Source organism: Sarcophilus harrisii, chromosome 2 (genome assembly GCF_902635505.1).
Source record: "Sarcophilus harrisii chromosome 2, mSarHar1.11, whole genome shotgun sequence".
In the NCBI taxonomy this organism is placed as follows: domain Eukaryota; kingdom Metazoa; phylum Chordata; class Mammalia; order Dasyuromorphia; family Dasyuridae; genus Sarcophilus; species Sarcophilus harrisii.
The window spans coordinates 218,232,913-218,257,058 of record NC_045427.1 but is presented as its reverse complement, the minus strand read 5'-3'; the positions used below and the strand labels follow the sequence as shown (position 1 = coordinate 218,257,058).

The following is a 24,146-nucleotide window of genomic DNA, read 5'->3' as shown; positions in this document are numbered from 1 at the left end:
GACTCCGCGCTTTATCTACCCGACTGCCCAGAAGTGATGGATACCTTTTCGTCTAGAAGTTGGTGTTAGGGGATAAGAAAAGCTAAATTTGGGGAGTGCAGATTTCAAAGGTGGTATGACTTTATCATCCATACGATGACATCCAGTTCTTGCTAAATCTTGTTTTTAGCTTCACAGCATCTTTATTTTGCTCTCTCCTCACATGGTGGCTCTTACTGCCTCTTGCCTAGACTATTGTAGTAACCTTCTAACTAGTTTTTCTGTTTTTGTTTCAATGAATTTTTATTCAACTGCCAAAGTGACTTTGCTAATTTGTAGGTTTGAACATGTCAACTCCCTTAACCCGCCAAGAGGATTCTTGTGCCTCCCTGTTAACTTCAGGATCAAATAGAAATGCCTCTTTTTGGCATTTAAAGCCCTTAATGACCTGGCCTCTTTCTATAGTTTCTTGTTTTATCCGTTGCTGTTCTCTGTGCACTCCATGATTCAGCTATAATGGCCTACTTGTTATTCCTTTCACACTGTATTCTGTCTCTTGCCCTCCATGCATTTATTAGAATGTGAGCTCCTTGAGAGCAAGGATTGTTTTGGACTTTGTATCCTCAACACCTTAGTAAATCTGATAAGTGCTTTCTTTTTTTTAATGAGGATAAATATAAAATCTTACAGTTAGATTAAAAAAAATCATCTGAACAAGTATAAGATTTGATAAGAAATGACTAGAACACAAATGGGATAACTAAAAAAAAAAAAAGTTTGGGGATTTTTAATAGAATTCGAGATCACTTGTCAATCAGCAGTATAAGGTGGTGGGCAGGAAAACTCGTGATCTTTGGCTGTGTTAAGAGAGGTGTACCAACCAGGGATGAGAAGGAGGAGATAATCTTGCTGTATTCTGTTATATAGTCTGAAGAATTGTGTGAGTTTTGGATATCATGTTTTAGAACTTTGATAAAGCTGGGGAATGTTAAGAGGAGGGCAACTAGGGTGGTGAAGGACCTTGAGTTCTTGTTTTATGAGAATGAGTTTAATTGGGGATGTTTAGCTTGGAAAGGAGATTTTGAAAGTGTCAGGTATTATGGTAGCTATTTCCAAATATTTGAAGGACTTTCAGGTCATGTTGATGAGGGAAGGGAATAAGCATTTATATAAGCCTCGTATGTGCCAGGCACTACCCTAAGAACTTATAATTATTATCTCATTTAATCTTCATAACAGTCCTGGGAGGTAGATGCTATTATGAGTTCCATTTTACAGTTGAAACAGTTGAGTTGTTAAAGTGACTGAGCTAGTAAATGTACCTAGGCTGGACTTGAATGCAGGCCTTTTTGTCTCTAGGTCCAATGCTATGTTACTCCAACTGCTTAGCTGCCTTTAAGAAGAGGTGTTAGGTTTGTTTCTCTTTTCCCCAGAGGGCAGAATTATAAACAATTGATAGAAATTCCTGAATGGTAGACTTTGGCTTTGATGTTTGGAAAAATCTCACAATTAAAGTAGTGAAAGGAGGGGAATGGCTGCCTTGGGAGAAAATGAATTTCTTCTCACTGAACATCTAGTTAAAACTATGAATTAGGGTGTTGACAGTGTATTGAAGAGAGGAATTCTTTGTTTCAGTGTCCACAGATATGAAAATCCTTTCCAACTTTGAAATTCTTTCCTTAAATTCAGTTGTCCAATGTTTAGTCTTAAAGGCTTTCCTCTTCTGCACACTTTTGCCTAAATAAACGTTAGAATTAGAAAAATATTTTAATAGTTGAAACTTGATTTCATAGGTGGAAATGATTATGATAATGGTATTTCTCTGACTAATTTGAACTCAGTTTTATAGAGCTGAGGGGCATATATATAGACCCATATATATATATATGGGTCATAAATTGATATTTGTATGCTTGTCCTTTTGTGCTAATATTACATGGGATCTTTCAAACTTTAACCTCTGAGGAAGGTGAGATGGCCTGATATAGTGGACTGAGTATAGAGAAGAACTAGGTTTAAGCCTTGCTATGTTCTACGTAACTTTGATTAGGTTCTTTCAACTCTTAGGTCTCAGTTTCTTCATGTGTAAAATGAGGAAATGGGGACTCAGTGACTTTTTAAGTGCTCTTCCAGAGGACCTAAATTCAATAATCCTAGGGGTCACCATGTGATTTCTTCTGTATGTTTTCTGGCCTAGCCACTTTTCCCAATTTCATCTTCTTAAGTGACTTTCTAAGCTCTCATTTGGCATGTTGGATAATGAGAGTAAAGTTCTTTTGTTGCAGTTCCACTATTATGTGTGATGGGAATCAATTGCTATGGAAATACTTATTCCATTTCACTTCTCTTTATTTTTCTTATAATTTTCATCCATAAATTCTCTCTGGATAATTTAGTATAGTTAGGTCTAATGACTAGCATTCTTTCTTTTTTATGAAGCATAATTGCTCAAAATATTCAATTATTCTTCTCCTAAATGGTTTTCATATGAATTTATAGTATATGCTGCCATACCTTTAAATTTTTTTTTCTTTTTAAAAATTAGTTTTGTTGCTGTCTTCTGTTTCTTACATCATCAGAGGTTTTCAAGCATCTTTTCTCTTTCCTTTCCCAGAGACACATATAACAGAACTTTTTAGAGTGCATAACTACCAAACACATTGGAAAAGTCTGAAAATATTCAGTGTTTAAATACTTTTGGGCTTCCTGAAGTCTTCTCATATCTTTTCACTCCAGTCCTGCTTGATCTTTTTTGATCTGTAATTTTGTTTCATTTATTTTTTTTATTTTTACAATGTCTGGTTGATACTTCTATTTCCATTGTTGTAAGTATTATGTATGTTGTTTTCTTGTCTCTCCTTGTTTCATTCTGCTGTAGTTCATGTAGATCTTTCCATACTTCTATATTCATCACATAAATATATATATATATATATATATATTTTATAGCATAGTGATGTTCCATTACATTCAATATCCACAAGTTATTTAGCCATTTCCCAGTTAATGGGCATCTACTTTGTTTTCAATTCTTAGTCAACACAAAGCATGCTGCTATAAATATTTTGGAATATATGGTGACTTTCTTCAGATATGATTTCGTAGAAGTATAAGCCCAGTAATAGAATCTGTGGTATGGACATTTTAGTCACTTTATTTGTATAATTCCAAATTGCTTTCCAAAATGGTTGCACTGTTTTACAGATTCACCAATAATGTATTAGTATGATTATCATTCTCCAATCTCTCTCCCACATTAACTATTGCTAATTTTTTTTTCATTTTTTGTGAATTTTCAGGGTTGGGAGGTAGAACCTCAGAGAAGTTTTGATTTATCTTGTCTTCCATCTTGTTAGTTATATGACCTGGAGGTGCTATATCTTTTCTGTTGGCATGAAGATTTTTGCCAGATTGCTAAGTTTTTGTAATCTAAGTTTATGAAATAAAATTTGACCAAATTTCATAGGTTTCTAAGTGCTTGAGCAGTTTTCCACTATGTTATAGTGGTGTTTTTGTTTTTTAAGGCTACCAATCATTATTTTGACTTGAAAGTTATGCTGAATAGTACTCCTAGAAAAATTATTTGAATGAAGTTTGTTAATATTTGTGCATTTTATAAGACCACTTGCTCTTCAGGAGGCAAAAAATTACAAAGATCTTAAAACTAACATAATATTTATTCAGAGGAAGTAGAAAAGTGATGATGAATTTCCTCATGCCATAGATCTGTAATGTACGTTACCTGATTTCTTTTTCTTTTTTGCATTTTCTTCTTAGCTGATTCATCTGTTTACACCATTTATATGGGAAAGGATAAATATGAAAGTAAGTTTTACAAAACATTTGATTTTGAAATTTCCAACAGGTAAGTGATACTATTTTTCTTTTTCTTCGATTTTGCTTTGGGAATGAGTTTTTGAGCTTTTGTGAATCTGCCCTTCAGATCAAAATCTCACTATTAAGAATTTCAAATAAGTGTCAAAATGTTTTGGTTTGAATTTTGTTTGTGCTTATTAGTTTGAAATTATTAGGATAGCTGATGCTTGAAAATGTTATAATTTCATTTCAATGCTATTTGTTAATGAAATTTGAAACCTCTAGCAACCTATTTTCATTGAGATCAGATAAAAAGCCTATATGTCAGGTTTTGAAGACATTGTTCTCACATTGTTCCCCTTCTCTCCCCGCTTCTCCCCTTCTCCTCAAACACACAGCTGCTACCTTAGTTTAGAAAAGCAATACTTCTCACCTGGACCATTTTAATAGCCTCTTGACTGATCAACCTGCTTTAAGTCCAATCCATTCCCCACAATACTGCCAAACAGGTTTTTCCAAAATACTTGATCATTTCCCACTTCTACTTAGTAAACTTATATTGCTCCCTGTTACTTACTTCAAGGATCAAATATAAATTCTTCTCAGACTTTTTGAGTCCTTTTCAAATTGACCATTGCTCCCCTTGATGCATTCAGAACTCCAACTAAACTGTCCTTATAGTTTCTCATAGGAATGAAAATTCCTTTCCTGGAATGCACTACCTAGTCCCACTTCTTACAATCTGTCAACTACTCAGTAAACATTTATTAGGCCCCTAGTATGTACCAGACATTATTCTAGATGTAGGGCATTCAAAAAAAGGGCTAAAGATCATTTCTGCTCTCAAGAAGCTCCCAGTTTGAATGGGGGAGGGACAATATGCAAACAACTGGGTCTTAAACTACAGAGAAGATAAAGTTGGATCGATAATCTCAACAGTAGAAAGATCTGAGATTTAGGAATCAGGAAAGTATTTTAGGGGGATTATAATTGAGTCTTGAAGGAAACCAAGAGGGAGAGATGAGGAGGGAGTTATTCTAGGTGTTTGGGGTAGCCAGGGAAAATATATAGAGGCAGGAAATGATGTCTCTTGTTGGAGAAAGAACAAGGAGGCTGGGGTCACTGGTTGTAGAGTATGTCTGTGGGGGCGGGTGAGGGAGAGGGGAAGACCAGAATGGGACAGGACAGGAGTAAGTTAGGTGCAGGAAAGCCAGAAAGGTTGGGGAGAATGCTAAGTCAGGGAAGATTTTGGTTTTGTGTTTTGTATTTGATTCTGGAGGCAGCAGGGAGCCAGGAGGGAGTAGAGAGAGTGACATTGATAGACCTGTGCTTTTAAGAAGATGACTTTGGCAGGAGTGGAGGAAGGGGGGAGTAGGGTGGGGAAAGATTTGTGGCAAGAGACAAGCCATTGGGCTATTGGAATAGTGTAGCTGTGAGGTAATGAGGGTCTGTGCCTGGAAGCTGGCAGGGTTGGAGGAGAAAGGGGAGATCTTATAGGCCTTTATAGATTGGATGTGTGAAGTAGGGTGAGAGCAAGGAATTTAGAATGACACCTAGGTTACAACGTACTTGGCTGAATGGGGGGATGGAAAAATTAGAAAGGGGCAAAAGGTTTGGGGAGAAAGAAGACGAGTTCAGTTTGGGAGATAATGAATTTAAGATGTCTAAGGAATAGCTAATTCATTGTCCAGTAGGTAGTTGGATTCTGAGATTGGAGAATACTAAAGAGATTAGGTCCTCAAAGTAGATTTGAGAATCATTATAGAGACAATTTCATCTTTGGGAGTTGATAAGACTCAAGGTTAAATAGGGAGAAAAGAGAAGAGGCTCTAGGACAGAACTCTGGGACACCTATGGCTATCGGAGATACTCTGAAGAGGACAGTCCTGAAAACAGAAACTGTCTCAGAGAGATTGAGAAAGATGAGAAAGCCATTAGATTTAACACTTAAAAGAGCATTAATAAATTTGAAATTTTTAGTTGAAAGATGAAGTTGAAAGTCAGACAGCAGAGAAGAAAGAGTTCCTTAATTCTTTTCAGGCCTCAGCGCAAAACATCACCTTCTACATTAAATGTTTCATGAGTCCTCCCCATTTTTTCTTCCCAGGTCCTAGTGCCTTTCCTCTCAACTTAATTTGTATGTACCTATATAAGTACCTATTGTCGCCTCAAGCTGGATTCTATCAGGCCAGGTTCCGTTTTAATGTTGTTTTTGTATCCTCAGCACCTAACAGTGCCTGAAGCTTATTAACTTATTTTCTTAAAATTTATTTTTCACTTATTAGCTTCTTAATAATTGCTTGTTAATTGATTTTGATACCTGTAATGTTTCTGAGATTGAATAAGAAACATTTTTTATGCTTTATAACTTGTGTCACTTTGATGGTCACTTCTTTATAGTCCAAATTGCTGCTTGGATTTTATAATTTAGGGTATATTTTTTGCATTACAAAAATTGAGGCGAGAGGTTGGACTACAGGTTGACTCCCGTGGACTTAAGGTAATAGTTTGTAGTTTTGTTGCTTGGATTCCTGGGGACCTTGGGAGAGAGAAAAAGAGAGAGTAGGGAAGTGGTTAGATATAGAAAGGAAAAGCAGCAGTGATGTCCAGAGGAAAATTAGTCACAATGCTTCCATTCCATAGCCATGGAGCAGAGGTTTTTATCCAGTACTCCCTTTAGTCACTGTCTCTCCCCCCAACTGGCAAAATAACTCTGCCCTGGGAATATAAAGCTGAATCACTGTATGATCCCTCTAGTTCTCTAGTTTTTGTTTTTTTTCCCTTAGTTTCCTGTTTTCTTCTTGAAATGTGGATGAAAATCTAGGTCTCTTAAAGCAAAGTGTAAAATGGATTGCTGAACTTGAAGAGGCACATAAAGTATTGGGGTTTTGCAGTTTTAAATGTTCAGTATCAAACAGTTAACAAAAGTAGGGCCCAAAAGGCAAAATGGGTCAATAACCTGTAAAAGGTCATTGCATTATAGAGGTAAACGGCCCAAAAGATCTGAGAGTTCTGATCCACATCATAACCAGCCACAATTACAGACAATGAAACATGCTTCCACATGGGAACATACTGAATTCTGTTATCTCTTATATCAGGACTGTAAATATATTTTTCCATATCAGACATGTTTTATTCCTCTTCTTCAAAATTCCTTATTGTTCATAAATTGTAGCTTGCTCTCATACCCACAGTGAGCTATCTATTGCCACCTGTGTGATACTCATTTTTAATTCTTAGGAGGCTATTTATTGTATTCTATGTCTCTCTCATATACAGCGAAGATGGAAAGTTGGTATTACATAGATGATGAGCCTTTTTTCTTTTTTAAAAATTTTTATCAAAGCTTTTTATTTACAAAGCATATACATGGGTAATTTTTCAACACTGACCCTTGCAAAACCTTCTGTTTCAAATTTTTCCCTCTTTCCCTCCACCCCCTCCCCAGATGGCAGGTAGTCCAATATTATATGTTAAATATATGTTAAATCCAATATATGTATACATATTTATACAGTTATCTTGCTGCACAAGAAAAATCGGATCAAGAAGGAAAAACAAATTGAGAAAGAAAACAAAATGCAAGCAAACAACAACAGAGTGAGAATGCTATGTTGTGGTCCATACTCAACTCCCACAGTCCTCTCTCTGGGTGTAGATGACTTTCTTCATCACTAAACAATTAGAACTGGTCTGAATCATCTCATTGTTGAAGAGAGCCACGCCCATCAGAATTGATCATCGTATAGTCTTGTTGTTGCCGAGTATAATGAACTCCTGGTTCTGCTCATTTCACTTAGCATCAGTTCATGTAAGTGTCTCCAGGCCTCTTTGAAATTATCCTACTGCTCATTTCTTACAGAACAGTAATATTCCATAGCATTCATGTGCCATAACTTATTCAGCCATTCTCTAACTGATGGGCATCCACTCATTTCCATTTTCTTGCCACTACGAAAAGGACTGCTGCAAACATTTTTGCACATGTGGGTCCCTTTGCCTTCTTTAAGATGTCTTTGGGATATAAGCCTAATAAGAAACACTGCTGGGTTAAAGGGTATGCACAGTTTGATAACTTTTTGAGCATAGTTTGAAATTTGAGCCTTTGTTTTTATGGAAAATGTGGGTAAAGGAGATTTGCATTTTTCCATAATCAACACAACTCACTATCCTTTTGTTTTTCTTCAGAATCAACTCCCTGATAGACAAGGTCTATAGACTTTCCATCCAGTTGTCATAATCTGGACAATAAACATTCTTCATCCAGACTAAACTACTAAACTCTTTAAATTGATTATGGGTTATAACCCTTTTCTACTAAGCTTCCCTGTTCTAGGACCAAGGAATAACTAACTATAAACAGGAACATCTTGAGGAACAGCTTCACTATCTATGTACAACTTACTATTTTAAATATTTCACTGTCATGTGGATATGGAGCTACCAGATTTACTAGCCTGAACACTAATTTGAAATGTGTTCATGGGAGAACTAAAATGGGCCTATGAGAAACAGAAATGGAAAAACCACCCAGATTGGATTAAATGTATATGGGATATAATTGTAAGAGAACTGAGGGCTCAATATGCAAAATATCTAAAGGAGGGAGAAATACCAAAGATTTGGAGGAAAATCTTTGTTAATACCAAAAAAAGGCAACTAAAAAAAAACCCCAAAACAAAACCCTGCCTACTTTTGTACTTAAGTTTTTTTCCATACAAAGTTTTTATCTGAGTCATATTTATGCAAATTGAGGTCATCTTCATTGAGGATATTAGGGAATAAGCAGATTTTTTTTTTTCAGGTGCCATAATAGGCTATATCTTTACCATTTCACAATTGATTGAAAGCTATAAAAAAATGTAAAATTCACTGAAGAACTATATGAACATAATTACAAAACACTTCTCACACAAAATCATAGCTAAACAATTGCAAAAATCTCAGCTGTTCATGGCTAGGCTGAGCTAATATAATGAAAATGATAATTTCGCCTAAATTGGTTGCCTAATTGCCTAAAATGGCACTTGTTCAGTGCCATACCAATCAAACACCTAAAATGTTATCTTATAGAACTAGAAAAAATAATAACAATTTATCTGGAAGAACAAAAGGTCAAGAATATCAAGGGAATTAATGAAAAAAAAAATACAAAGAATGGTGGGATACATGATTTGGGCATAAAGGATGATATAAACAAACTAGGAGAACAAAGGATAATTTGCCTATCAGGTTTTTGAAGAACGGAGAAATTTATGACCAAAGAACAACTAGAGAACATGGAAGGTAAAATGGCCAAGTTTGATTACATTAAATTAAAGTTTTTGCACAAACAAAACCAACAGAAACAAGATTAAAAGGGAAGTACAAAGTTGTGGGAAAAAAATCTTTACAGCAAGTATTTCTGATAAAGGTCTCATTTCTAAAATATATAAATAACTGTGTCAGATTTATAAGACTACAAGTCATTCCTTGATTGATAAAATGGTCAAAGAATATGAACAGACAACTTTCTGATGATGAAATTAAAGCCATCTAGAGTTATGAAAAAATGCTCTAAATCACTGATTAGAGAAATGGAAATTAAAATAATTCTGAGGTAGTACCTAATACCTCAGACTAGCTAAGATGACAGAAAAAAATAATGATAAATGTTGGAGGGGATGTGGGAAAACTGGACACTATGGCATTGTTGGTGGTGGTGTGAAATGATTCAATTCTTCTGGAGAGCAATCTGGAACTATGCTCAAAGGGTTATCAAACTGTGGTTAACCCTTTGACTCAACAGTGCCATTATGAGGTCATATCCCAAGGAAATCATAAAGGAGGCAAAAGGACCCACATGTACAAAAATGTAGCACTTTTTGTGGTAGCAGAAAATTGGAAAATGAGTAGATACCCATCAGTTGGGGAATGGCTGAACAAGTTGTGGTACATGAAAGTAATGTAATATTATTCTATAAAAAATGATGAACAAGCTGATTATAGAAAGGTCTGGAAAGATTTACATGAACTGATGTTGAGCAAAACAAGCAGAACCAGAAATATATAATTGCATACAATAACAGCAAGAATGTGCGATGATCAACTTCAGTGGTTCAGTGATTCAAAACAATCCCAATAGACTTTGGACAGAAAATACCATCTGCATCCAAAAAGAAATCTATGGAGAATGAATATAAATCAATATATGCTGTGTTATGCTCACTTCTTTTTTTTCTGTTTTTTCCCCCATGATTTTTTCCCTTTTGATTTGATTTTTCTCTCCCAACATGGTTCATAAAGCAATGTGTATTAAAAGTAAATTTAAAAAATAAATGAAATTCCCCTAAAAAAAAAAAAAAAATAAGATCTTACTCTTACTGATTTTGAAAAGGTAGGTCAGAAAAATATCACCTTAAAGACTTTTTCAATAAACTATCTCCCACTTACAGTAATTATTCAAGATTCCTTGACACACAATAACACAAATATCCCTGTTCTTTGATACGCTGATCATAAATATCAAATAAGGCATAAAACAGGGAAATTGTATGCTCACCAAAAGTGTTCACAGTGTTAGTGATTTCAGTTGTCTTGTAGTTGAAGCCTTTTCCCCATTTGTCTCCTCAAAATAATGGCAGTAGAAGGAGTTATAGAAGATTAGTAGACATGTATAGGAGGCTTATGACACCTGCATGTATTAACTTTTCTCTGAGCCAAAAATGATGCTTTATATTTTTGCCCTCTCTGTTGCCTGGTGGATGTGGACTATGTTGAAACCCATTTTATTAAATTTTGGCTATTCCTTTATTTTTATAGCCAGAGATAGTAGTAAGAAATTATTGATTTTCTAATCTTGCTTTCTTACCTGAAGCTCTTTAAATTAAACCTTTCACTGCTCTTACATTATGGAAATTTTTTTCTTATCTTACAACCCTTTTATCTTCTGGTATAGCAGAAAAATTACTTTATATATAGCAAAGAAAATTTTGGTATAAGCAAGATCTTCTCAATTAGTAGCCTTTGTTATGCTCAGTTCTTTGATCTTATGGACAAACAACTAAAAATCATAGCTTTGGCAATTGCTTATTTTCTCTTACTTGAGGTTAGCTTATTTCTCTCATTGGCCAGGAGGTGGAAGCAGAGAATCAATCTTGGTGTTATTGAAAATGAGAGAAAAGAGGTAAATCATAGAATCTCTCAGCTTGGATATAGTCTCATTTGTTTTTTTCTTTTTATAATTTTATTTTTATTCTAAACTTAACAAACCCCAAACAAAATGGGCATTTCCATATACATAGTAGAATAGAAAAAGATTGTACATAAAACTCTAGATCTTTGTTATGTATAGCTTGTTTTTTTGTTTGTTTTTTTTCAAGTTCAACTTAAAACTTTCAAACTCTACCATTTGGTTATGTTTCTTCCTGATCGTTTTTCTCTGTATTTAAGAAAAAAAGGGAAAATGCCTCAGTGATTTTCTTTTCTTTCCCGCTTTTTTCTCTCCCTCTCTTTTTTCTTTCCTCCTCCTTCTTATGAGGCTATGTTTAGTTTCAAGTAAAACAAATGTCCACATTAGGCTGTATCTGAAAATTATGTCTTCTGCATCTTGAGTTTATCACCTCTCTATTAAGAGATGGTATACTTCATCTTAGGTTCTCTGGAGACCATTGAAATTCCTGAATGTATTTTTATCTTTTCTGTCCACCCCACAGTGGAGAGCAAAAAGGCCAAAAAGAAAGAATGCGTACCAAAAGAAAGGGCAAATACCAAAAAGAGAGGACAAAAAGAAACTCAAATGACTAAATATTATGTTTTAAAGTGACTAAAAAGCAATGATTGTTCTTTAAACTACCAGAATGTCTATATTCAACATTACCTTTAGAGTAGTGTTAGTTTTGTCATCTGAAAAAAAAAGAGAGATAAACTTATCCCAAAGGGCTTGTTGTAAGGGAAAATAAATTAAATGAGGTAATATATCTAAAAATGCTTTATAAACTATTAAGTGCTACTAAATGTAAGATTTATGAGGAAGGAAACAGTTAATTCTGGGTCATTCTACTAGTTAGTCAGAGAGCCAGAATTTTAATTCTTAGTCTTCTGACTCTCATTTTTCGGAGTTATATCATGCTAAATATGTTTTCCTTTATTTGTGTATTTCTTGTTTTGTTATTGTTTTTTAACCTCCACCAGAGATCAACTCTGTTATCTCATTGTGGTATGATTATAAATCAGAGTCTTGAGGGCTATGCCAGGAAATAGTAATTTCTGGCAACTAATGTTAGACCAAAAAAAAAAAAAAAGCTTTGAAATACGGTCCTCATACCTATTATCTGAGGGCAGAGCTAATTATCTGAGCTCCTCATCAGAAGGTTGGTGCTGAAGTGTTATGATTGTGAAAATTATAGACTTTTTGATAAGCATAGTAAAATTGTGGTTTACATTAATGGAAGGAGAACCCACACCAAATAAAATATAGATACTTGATAACTAAGTATTTTAAGAAGAAAATTAAATAGATTATTTAAGCCAATTCAGTGTAACAAGTATAAAATACCTCATTACTTTATATAAGAAAAATAAGAATTTATCTTTAAATTATCAGGGAGTTCCTCAATTTGCAATGAATTGAGGGAAAAAATCAATTTTGTTGTTGTTTGTATCCTACTCTTCCTGACCCTGTGAACCATATCACATTAATATTGGCCATGGGCTTTTCTTGGCAAGAATACTAGTTTGCCATTTTTTTTCCTCCAGAGACAAAAACTAAATGAGTTGTGAGGGGTCACGCAGCTACAAAGTATCTTGAGGTCAAATTCTTACTCCAAACCAAGCGCTCTTATCCACTGAGCCATCTTAACTGCCTGAGAAATCAATACTCATTCTAAACCAGCAGGGGTCCTCAAACTTTTTAAATAGGGGGCCAATTAATTCACTGTCCCTCAGACTGTTGGAGGGCCGGACTATAGTAAAAACAAAAACTTTGTTTTGTGGGCCTTTAAATAAAGAAACTTCATAGCCCTGGGTGAGGGGGATAAAAGTCCTCAGCTGCCGCATCTGGCCGCTGGCCCTAGTTTGAGGACCCCTGCATAGAGAATGCTATTGCTGTTAAAACTGGATTAGCACTTTAGTAGTCTTTGAATCTAGGCATTCAAATTAAATAACTTTCCTTAGTTTACTGGTGTGATTTTGTTTATTCTAGAGATCATGCTCATGATTCTTTAAAACAATTATAAATTTGACATTTATTTCCTCTTTCCATTTCATCCCTCATTGAAAAACAAAACTCTTGTCACATATGCATAGTCATACAAAACACATTCTCACATTACCCATGTCCATAAATGTCTACAAATATGTTTCGTTTGAGAAATCTCAGGATAGTTCTGGAAGGTCATGTTAAAAAAAAAAAAAAAAGCCTTTGAATATAGGCCTGTGTTGTGCAGTTGCTTATAATCTGAGGACAAAGCTAATTAAATTCAGAAAGCCTCATGATTAGGAGATTGATGCTGAAATACTTTAGTGGTAAAATTGAATTAATTTGCATGTGATTTGGATAATGTTTGCTTTTTGTATGGCTTATTGGTAGCTTGAATTTCTTCCTCTGAAAACTGACTGCTTATATCCATTGACCATTTATCAATTGAAGAATGATTCTTATTCCTAAAAATAGGAATAATTTCTTTGTATATCTTAGAAATGAGATCTTTATCAGTTAGGAAGTTTTCTGAAAATATTTTTTCCTGTTAACTATTTTTTTTCTTCTAACCTCAGCTGCATTGGATTTTGTTTTTGCAAAACTTTTTAAATTTTAAGTAAACAAGATAAGCTATTATCTTCTGTGATCATGAACTCTTTTCTTATTCATAGATTTGAAAGGTAATTCCTTTTTTGACCCTCTAATTTGTTTAAGATGTGACCTATTAAATCTAAGTCATGTGAAGTTGGTCTAAACCTAATTTCTGCAAGGCCCATTTCCAGTTTTTACCCTGATAGCTGGGCTTTTAGATTTATTGAACACTATGTAATTAAGTTCCTTTGCTTTTGTATGTGACTCACAGAAAGACTGAACTAATAAAATAAAAATGACACTAATACTTAGCACCATACCTATCACTAGTCTTTTTCACTGACCAGTCTTTTTATTTTTAAACCAGTCCCAAATTGTTTTGTTGATTATTGCATAGTAGTACATTTTGAGATCTGGGTACTACTGGGCCCCTCAAAATTCTTGACCTTTTGTTTCTTCAGTTTTCTTTCTTTCTTTTTCTTTTCTTCTTTTTTTTTTTTAAGTTCTACAAAATAAACTTTTGGTATTTGATAGGTATGGTGCTAAGTATTAGTGTCATTCTTATTTTATTAGTTCAGTCTTTCTGTGAGCAATTAATATTTTTCCAATGATTAAAGATCTATTTCTGGTAAGTCTTTTGTAGTTATAGCCATGTAGTTCCTATATATATCTTGGTGGTTGAATCCTAAGTATTTTATACATTCTGTCATTTTATTTTAAGAGGCAGTTAGGTGGCTCAGTAAATAGAGTGCTACACTGGAAGTCAAGATGACCTTAGATAATTATCCTGTGTGACCCATGGCAAAACACTTAACCTCTGTTTTTTATTCACTGGAGAAAGAAATGGCAAATATGCCAGGACCTTTGCCAAAAAAACCTTATAGATAGAATTGATGTGCTGTGATGCCCTAGGGTCATGAAGAGTTGGACACAATTGAATTACAGTAAGTTGTTTTCATGGAATTTTTCTTTCTATCTTTTCCTATTGAATTTTGTTGATAATGTATAGAAATTTTAATTATTTTTATGGATTTATTTTATATTCTGATATTTTGCTTGTAAATTTCAGTTAATTTTTAAGCTATTTCTTTAGGGCTTCTCTAAGCAAACCATTGTCTCATCTGCAAAAAGCAAAATAATTTTCCTTTCAGATGTGATTTTTTTTCCCCCATAAATACACACTTATCTGTATACACATTTCTTATGCTTTACTGTTGTATGATTTATTGTAGTTAGTATCAAGAACATGTACTGTTAATGGCCCATATTAGGATAACACTAAACTCTTCATCTGCAATTAGCAAATAGCTATGGTAATTGGATATTAAGAATATTGGAAGAAACATGAATTGGAAATTTATAATAGAACATTTGATATTTAAAATGTTTCTAAAAGGGCTAAGTGAATTTATTGATGTTAAATTAATTCTCAGTAGTTATAAGTCCTTTTCTGTGGTGAAATATTTAAGCTGAAGTTAAAATATAATAATGATTGAATGATTATAAAGCATTTATTAATTACTTTTACATGCAAAGCGCTATGCTAAGAGCTAGGGGTATAAATAGAAGAGTAAAACAGTCTAGGTTCTCAAGAAATTCACATTTCTAATGGAGAAGAAAACACAAATGAAAGTTTTAGCTGCAAGTCTGATGGAGAAGTCTTATGGTCCATAGAGTGAAGAGTAAAACACATGAAATATTTTTTATTTAATGTCATTTCCATTGATAAAATATTAGATTCTAATGTTGGACTGTTTGACAGTGCCAAGGGCTTTTTAGTGGCAAGAACTTTCTTTTTTTGATATTCAGTAATTGTAGCAAAAACTCCTCTAGAAACAGTTATCAACCTGCATTTCCTTAGGGATTACTTCCCAAGATGATAGTAGGCATCCATAGGCCAGAATCACTGCTATTCCCAAGACTCTTGGGCTGTTGCCATCAAGGTCCAAGAGCAGATGGTTATTAAGATTATGATTGTGGGTTTTTAATAAATCTTTCAAAAAAAAAAAGAATCTTAACCATTTGTCAAATTAAAAAAAAATAAATTAAACTCAACTGAAAAAATTAACTTATCTGTTTTAAAGCAGTAAAATCACTTGAACATACTCACTACTTCTTATTTCCATTTGGAAATTTTGACCAGAAACTTTTGTGCATTCAGATATTCAACACATATTTGTGGAGAACCTACTGTATTCAAGGCACCATTATAGGTACTGAGAGCTATACAAAGATTAATGAAACATAAAAGTGCTTGGCTTCAAAGAATTTTCAATCAAACACATCTCATATGTTGGGCTAACCTGCTGACCTCTTTGTTTGAATATTTACAACAATCTAATGAGAACTATTGGTTTAAATAGCTTACTACTACTACTGCCACCCCTAAAAATGCTTGAAATGTGATAAAACAAAACAAAACAACAACTGAGTAGTTTTTGTTTGTTGGTTTGTTTTTGTATTATAAACCCTGACCAAACTTAAGTGATATCTGGTAACAAGAATATGTTTCTTACCCTTCTCTTGTGTTTCCTTCAGATGAAGATCTAATTAAATATGGCTGGCCAGAAGATATTTGGTAAGTAACTCTCTTTGTTCTTTTATGGAGTATTATTCCTTAACTATGAAGAAGAGTGTATCTTAAGTCTTCATGATCAAAGATAAAGCCTCAAAGATTGAGAATGCATCTAGTGTCTTGTATTCTTATTTAAGTGGATTAACTTATATATAGCTGGATGCTGTTAGCTCTCAGCTTTTGCTACCACTGCCCAAGACAGGAACTTTTTCCAGATGCTACAGTCTTGGCAATCATCAGAATATCAATACATACTTTTCTTTTTGTTTTTCTTATGGGACCTTTTTTGACTGATATATTTTTTTCCTCATATTCTTCTTAAATAATATAATCACTATTTTCCTATGAAGAATGAAGATAGTTGAATGTAAGATATTTAAAGGCATGGCATTTATATGTTTCTCTTATGTGTAGATTTGGAGGTAGTGTTTACTCTTTTCCTCTAGTTTGGATACCTTTTTCCAGCCCCATTGATTTTCTTTTAGTCCAAGATCCCTTTATCTATCTATAGGAAAAGTCTACTTTTTAAAAGTTTCTGTTTTTTTATCTAGAGCCATCTTTTGAGGAAGACAAAAGACACTTTATTACTTGAAAAGTCATTGTCTTATGAGATATGAGGGTTTAAACATCTACATATAAGCTACGCTGACAGGTACACCAAGAAGGCTGATTTGCCATAGCTCATTGACTCAGAAAAAGAACTTTATTATAAATTAAATGTCTGTTAAAGACTGAATAAAAAAAAAAAAAAAAACTTCTAGTAATAATGAGTCCTGGCACAGAGAAGCTTGGTTCAGTTTTTGTCTCTTATATAACCTTTCTGACCTTGGGCAGGATCTTGAGCCTTAGTCTCCTTATTTGTAAAATGAGAGTTAGGATGTATGGCCTCTCAGGTCCTATCTATCTATTTATCTATCCATTCAGTCATTTATTATAAATATATATATATATATAAAATATGTAATTTTTTTGCTGAGGCTATTGGGGTTAAGTGACTTGCCCCCTTACACAGCTAGGAAGTGGTATGTCTGAGATCAGATTTGAACTCAGGTCCTCCTGATTTCAAGGCTGGTGCTCTGTCCATTGCTCCACCTAGCTGCTCCTTCAGGTCCCTTTTATGTAGATTCACCAAAAAACCAAACCAAACCAAAACAAAACCTGTGAGAAAGGTGTCATTATCTCCATTTAAGTGGATGAAAAAAAAAGAGATAATTAATTTGATTAGAGAAACAGTCAGCATTTGAGGTGGAATATTCAAACCCAGGTTTCCTCACTCCAATTGTTCACCATGGATATGATAGTGGTTAGGGGTATGTTATTTAGGGCTGAAGTTAAAGAAAGAATCATGATAGAGGAAAAATTGGGAAAAGAAATGAGTGATGCAGGAAAATTATGAAAAGAGAATTAATAGCTTAAAGAGGCACAGAAGAAAAATACTGAAGAAAATATCTTTAAAAAATTTGACCAAAGTTCCAATGATCTTGTAATGAAGATAGTCATCTATACCCAGAGAGAGAACTATGGGAACTGAGTGGATCACAACATAACATTTTCACTTTTGTTGTTGTTGTTTGCTTGCATTTTATTTTTTCTTATTTTCCCTTTTTGATCTGATTTTTCTTGTGCAGCAAGATAATTGTATAAATATGTATGCATGATATTGGATTTAACATATTTTTTTTTTACCATGTTTCTCCTATAGTGGATTACTTGCCATTTCAGGAAGGAGGTGAGAGGAAGCGGGGAGGGGGGTGGGGAATTGGAACACAATGTTTTGCAAGGGTCAGTGTTGAAAAATTATCCATGCATATATTTTGAAAATGAAAAGCTTTAATTTAAAAAAAAATTGACTAGATGGCAAAAGAGCCACAAAAATTCACTGAGTAAAAGAACTCCTTAAAAAGTAGAATTGGTGAAAGGGAAAAAGAAACACAGAAGCTCACTGAAGAAAATAATTCCTTAGAAATCAGAATTGGACGAGTAGAAGTTAATGACTCCTTGAGACATCAAGAAAAAATAAAGTAAAAAGAATGAAAAAAATAGAAGAAAATGTGAAATATCTCATTAGACAAATAGTTGATTTGGGAAATAGATCCAGGAGAGATAACTTAAAAATTATTGAACTAGCTAAAAGCCATGATCAAAGAAAGAGTCTAGACATCATATTTTGAGAAATTATTAAGAGAGGCCCAATATCTTAAGAGACTGAGGGTAAAATAGAAATTGAAAGAATCTATCAATTATCTTCTGAAATGAGATCCCAAAAGAAAAACTTCCAGTAATATTGAGTCAAATTCTGTAGCTCCCAGATCAAGGAGAAAATATTGCAGACAACTGTAAAGAAACCAATGAGGTATCAAAGATTCCAGGCAGAATCACACAAGATTTAGCAGCTTCCAAAATAAAGGAGCAATATGGTGTTCTGGAAGGCAGAGGAGCCAGGATTACAACCAAAAATCACCTATGCAGCAAAATTGAGTATAAATCTTCATGGGGGGAAAATGGATATTTAATGAAATAGAGAACTTTTAAGAATTCTTGATGAAAAGGCCAAAGATGAATAGAAATTTTGACATTTAAAAACAAAAGAGAAGAATAACAAGATAATCAGGAAAGAGAAATTATAAGGGACTTAATAAAATTGAATTGTGTATACTCCTGTATGGGAAGATGATACATAATCTCCTGAGAACTTTATCATAATTAGGGAAGCTAGAAAATGCCTACAAAGCAGAGGGTTAATTATGTTGGGATGTTCCTTTAAAAAACCCCAAAACAATGAAGGCATGAGAAAGAAGAATGTCCTGGAAGGAAAGGGAAAGGAAAAAAAAAGGGGGGGAAATTATCTCACATTAAAGAGAGGCACACAAGAAAGGTTTCACTGTGGAGGGGAAATTGGAGAGTGAGATGGTAGGCAACACTTGAAACTCACATCAGAATTGTTTGAAAGAGAGAAGAATACACACACACACACACACACACACACACACACACACACTTCATTGGATAGAGTAATTTATTTTATCCAATAGGGAATTAGGGTAGCCAAGGAAATAAGAGAAAATATGATAAAAGGGAGGGCAGATTAAGGAAAGATAGTGGTTAGAAGCAAAACAGACAAGAGAAAGAGAAGGATAAATAGAAGAAAATAGGATTGAGGGAAATAAACATTGGTGTGAATGGGATGAACTTAATCCATAAAACAGAAGTAAAGAACATAATGGATTAGAAACCACAATCCAGTGATATATTGTTTATAAGAAACACACTTGAAACAGAAATATATACAAAGAGTTAATGTAAGTGGCTGGAGCATTCCAGAATCTATCATGTTTCAGTTGAAGTAAAAAAAGGCAGGAGAAGCAATTATAATCTCATACAAAGCAAAAACAAAAAAAATAATTAAAAGAGAGATAATCAGGAAAGCTATGTAAAAGTACCATAGACATTGAAATAATAACAAAAATTTTTACTGTGAATTTCTCCAATAAAGGCCTCTTTTCTTAGGGATCTGAGTCAAATTTGTAAAAATGAGCCATTCCTCTGTTGATAAATGGTCAAAGGATATGAATAGGCAATTTTTAGAAAAAGAAATCAAAGCTATTTGTACTCATATTAAAAAATTAGTATGCATCACTATTTTTGTGTTTGTGAAGCATTTGGGATTAAGTAACTTGTCTCGGATTAAGCGTTAAGTGTTTGGGGCTGGATTTGAACTCAGGTTCTCTTGGTTTCAGGGCCAGTGCTCTACCCACTGTACCATCTAGCAGCCCTGTCTACATCCCTATTGAATTGAGAAAGGCAAACTAAAATAGCTTTGAGAGTACCACCTTATATCTATCAGATTCACTAATTGACAGAAAAAGAAAATGACAAATGCTGAGGGGGCAAAATACAGTACATTAATGCACTGTTGGTGAAATTATGAACTGGTCTAACTATTCTGGAGAACAATTTGGAACTATATCCAAAGGACTATAAAACTGCATACCCTTTGGCCCAGCAATATCAGTTCTAGGTCTGTATCCCAGGGTGATCAAAGGAAGAAGAAAAAGGACCTATTTGTTTTTTTTTTTCCTAATTTATTATTATTATAGCTTTTTATTGACAAAATGTATGCATGGGTAATTTTTCAACATTGACCCTTGCAAACACTTCTGTTCGAACTTTTCCCCTCCTTTCCTCCACCCCTTCCCCTAGATGGCAGGTAGTCCCATACATGTTAAACATGTTAAAATATATGTTAAATACAATATATGTATACATTATTTATACAGTTATCTTGTTGCACAAGAAAAATCGGATTTAGAAAGAAGGTAAAAATAATCTGGGAAGAAAAAACAAAAATGCAAGCAAACAATAACAGAAAGAGTGCAAATGCTATGTTGTGGTTCACGCTCATTTCCCAGTGTTTTTATGCTGGGTGTAGCTGGTTCTGTTCATCACTGACAATTGGAACTGATTTGGGTAGCTTCATTGCCAAAGGTAGCCACTTCCATCAGAACTGATCCTCATATAATATTGTTGAAATGTATAATGATCTCCTGGTTCTGCTCATTTCACTTAGTATCAGTTCCTGTAGTTCTCTCCAAGCCTCTCTGTATTCATTATTCATCCTGCTGGTCATTTCTTACAGAACATTAATATTCCATAACATTCATATACCATAATTTACTTGGTCATTCTCCAATTGATGGGTATCCATTCAATTTAAAAGGACCTATTTGTACAAAAATATTTAAGCAGCTCTTTTTTATGGTGGCAAAGAACTGGAAATTATCAAAATATCCATCATTTGGGAAATGACTGAACAAGTTGTAGAATATTTCTGATAAAATATTACTGTACTTTAAGAAATGATGAGGGGGAATGGTTCAATATGAACTAATGAAAATGAAATCAGGAGATCATTGTATACAATATCAGCAATTGTAGACAGCAACAGCCAGCTACTGACTCAACACGTTCAAAGGATTCCTGATGAAAAAATGCTATTTACCTCCAGAGAGAGAACTCATGTGCTCTTGATTGTAAATTGAGGTGTAATTTTTTTCACTTTATTTTTCTTGCCTTGGGGGAGGGACAACATAGCTAACATTTTTTTGCTTGATTTTACACGTATTATTGATATCATTGCTTGCCTTTTCAGTAGAATGGAGAGTCAGAAGGGGAAGGGGAAGAATTTGGAACTCAGAATTTTAAAAAAGAATGCTAATACTAAATACTCTATGGTTGAAAAAATAAAAACTACAAAAACAGGGGGTTGGATTGTAAACAGGAAAGAAAAAGTCCCCTTTTTTTGGGTGATGGAGAATGGTTTATAATGGTACACTGAAATTTCCGGGTTTATGTAGACGATACTTAGTTCTCTTGGGCTGTGAAATGTTATGAAGAAATGCCATGAAGAATTAAGAGCTCATCTTGGCTCTGTGAATGGGTAAAAAATAGATGATGAATTTATATGGGAAGAATAATGCAATATAAAATGATAAAGTGTTCTTGTGTTGCTTCTCAGTTGTCAGATATCAGCAAGAATGGTACTGGAATCACAACAACATAATTTCACCTTTGTGCAGAATCATGATGCTTTTGCCACTAGGTCACTGTTTCTCAGAAAAGAGAAGATACTCCTTAGTTTGGAAAGAAAAAGTAAGAAAGGGATATGATTGGAATGATCAAATTCATCGAAGCATATGGTAGCTGTAGGTACAGATATGTAAACAGAATCTGGTCATACCAGAACTGGGAGTACTTACTGAAGCTTGAAATAAAAAGCAGTAATTCTTTACTACATAAAAAGTTAACATGTAAAAATCATTACCCCCAAGAGATTACATGTAGCTTGGAGTTGTAAACAGGTTGATGAAACTTTAAATAAATGAATGACTGCTATAATGAATGGATTATTTAAAAGAAAGGAAGGGGAACTATATATACTTGGGATATGTGGATGTTTTGAGACCTGTCTTGAAGAACTTGGATTGTTTCCTGAGACTTTCTATTATGATCATGCCCTGTCTATTTAGTTTTCTTTCATTATACTAACTAATCTTCTTTCTTTCCTCATACTGTACTGATGGTAGTCCTAAGCCTCCTTAAAAATTATTTTCCTCTTTTATAGGTTTCACGTGGACAAACTTTCTTCAGCTCATGTGTATCTTCGGTTACACAAGGTAGTTAGAGCCAACTCCTTTTAAAACATATATTTTTGGTGCAATGGAAGGAGGCCTGGATTTGGAATCAAGAGGTTTAAATCCTGTCTCTGTCACTTTTCAGGACCTATTTCATCCATAAAATGAGAGAATTGGTATAGATAACCTAAAGTTCTTTCTGCTTTCAAATCTATGATCCCATGCCTCATTTATGTATGTATATATGTATCTATTTATTTATATCAATGAGAAGCATTATGTTATTTATATTTCTGCAGTTAATTTATTTAAAATAATATATTAATTACTCAAATTGGAGAGAATAAAAATAAGCTTTGTTCTTGTCAACTTTACTTTTTTTTGTTCTCTGCTATAATTAGGATACTCTCATTGAATTAACTAAAACCAATGGAACATTGAACTATGCTCATGCTTAGATTTTGATCAGCATTAAAATCACATCATCCATTTAAATTACCTTTGGGTTTCAGGGGGAAAGGATAGAAGACATTCCAAAGGAAGTGCTGATGGATTGTGCACACCTTGTGAAGGCCAATAGTATTCAAGGTAATGTTTACTTGAGGCATTTTCAGAATTTGTATTGAGTTTATTCAAGAATGTTTCTATTTCTTTTAAAAATACACTATTTTTAATTTTTAGGGAGCATGCCTTCTTTAGTTTACTCTCTATAGACTGTGACTTTGATACATTAAAAACATTTATACTTTTCTTATAAAACTTTATGTTTTTCATTTCCCTGCATATTATTTATTCCCATCTCTTTATTTTTCTTGCCTGAAATGAAAGATGCCTTACATGCTTTAAAGTTTGCCACTTAGGTGAGTTATAAAAAGTTTTTGTACACTAAGTTAATACTGGCAGGTCAGCATAAAAAGAAGCATTTATTTTTAGGTCATTATCATTGGTCATCAGATTCCATTGTTGAAGATCACTTGTTTTCCTTTATTCTTTTTATACATTTATACTTTTTGTCTTTTTTTTTTTTTTCCTTTTGCCTTTTTTTTTCCTTTTGGGAGGAAATAGAACAGTTTTTGTCATCCATTGTTTTGTTAGAGCATATGTTCTAGCTATAACCTCTTGATAATTAGGCAGGTAATGAAGAGAGTTTCAGATTGATGTATTCTAGAGGTAGATGAATGCCAAAAAGTAAATTAGAAGTTGAGTTTGTTGAGAGAGACAGATTGACATATAGGACCAAAGTGGAGTTAAGAGAGTTCAGATAGAACAGATATCATTGGAATTTGATAAGGAATCTATGAGAAGAAGGTAAAAGTGGGAAAGAAATGTAATTTGTGATACAAATAGGGATTGGACGTGTGGGGATATGTCCCTAGTGTCAGAAGATAGTATGGGGTCTTGCAAGTAGATTTATCTTTCACTCTCCCTTTTGTTCTGTTTATTATTATTATCTCATCAGGAAGTACTCTTTAAGGTTTGGCAATTGTTAATGCTGTAAAGTTACCCATACATATAACCTGTAAATAAAAGGCTATTAAATAAAAAATAAAAAAATTTAAAAAAAGGAAGTACTCTTTACTTGGGAGGAAATGAAGTGTTAAGATGATAGGCGTTGTGCTTAAAGTTAGTTGAAATATATAGCCTACATTTTCTTTGATGTTGTTCAGTTATGTCTGACTTTCTGTGATCCTATTTGCAGTTTTCTTGGCAAAGACACTGGAGTGGTTTGCCATTTCATTCCCCAACTCATTTTATAGATGAGGAACTGAAGCAAACAGGGGTGACCTACTTATGGTCAGACAGCTAGTAAATATCAGAGACTGGATTTGAATTTAGAAAGTTGAGTCTTCCTGACTCCAGGCTTGGCACTTAG

The 24,146-nt window shown here is 33.8% G+C and overlaps 1 protein-coding gene across 2 annotated transcripts in view; it reads left to right on the top strand.

The window, feature by feature from the left end:
* CCDC25 (coiled-coil domain containing 25) overlaps window positions 1–24,146 on the top strand; it is a 41,673-nt gene that overhangs the window by 4,552 nt on the left and 12,975 nt on the right. Inside the window, exons 2-5 of one of the 2 annotated variants that reach the window (XM_031951474.1) lie at window positions 3,757–3,804; window positions 16,106–16,145; window positions 22,264–22,315; window positions 22,786–22,861. In XM_031951474.1, coding sequence (XP_031807334.1) covers window positions 3,757–3,804; window positions 16,106–16,145; window positions 22,264–22,315; window positions 22,786–22,861 — 216 coding nt within the window. Of the gene's footprint in view, window positions 1–3,756; window positions 3,805–14,132; window positions 14,512–16,105; window positions 16,146–22,263; window positions 22,316–22,785; window positions 22,862–24,146 lie in introns of those variants that run through there. The other variant, XM_031951475.1, reaches the window with a different exon arrangement.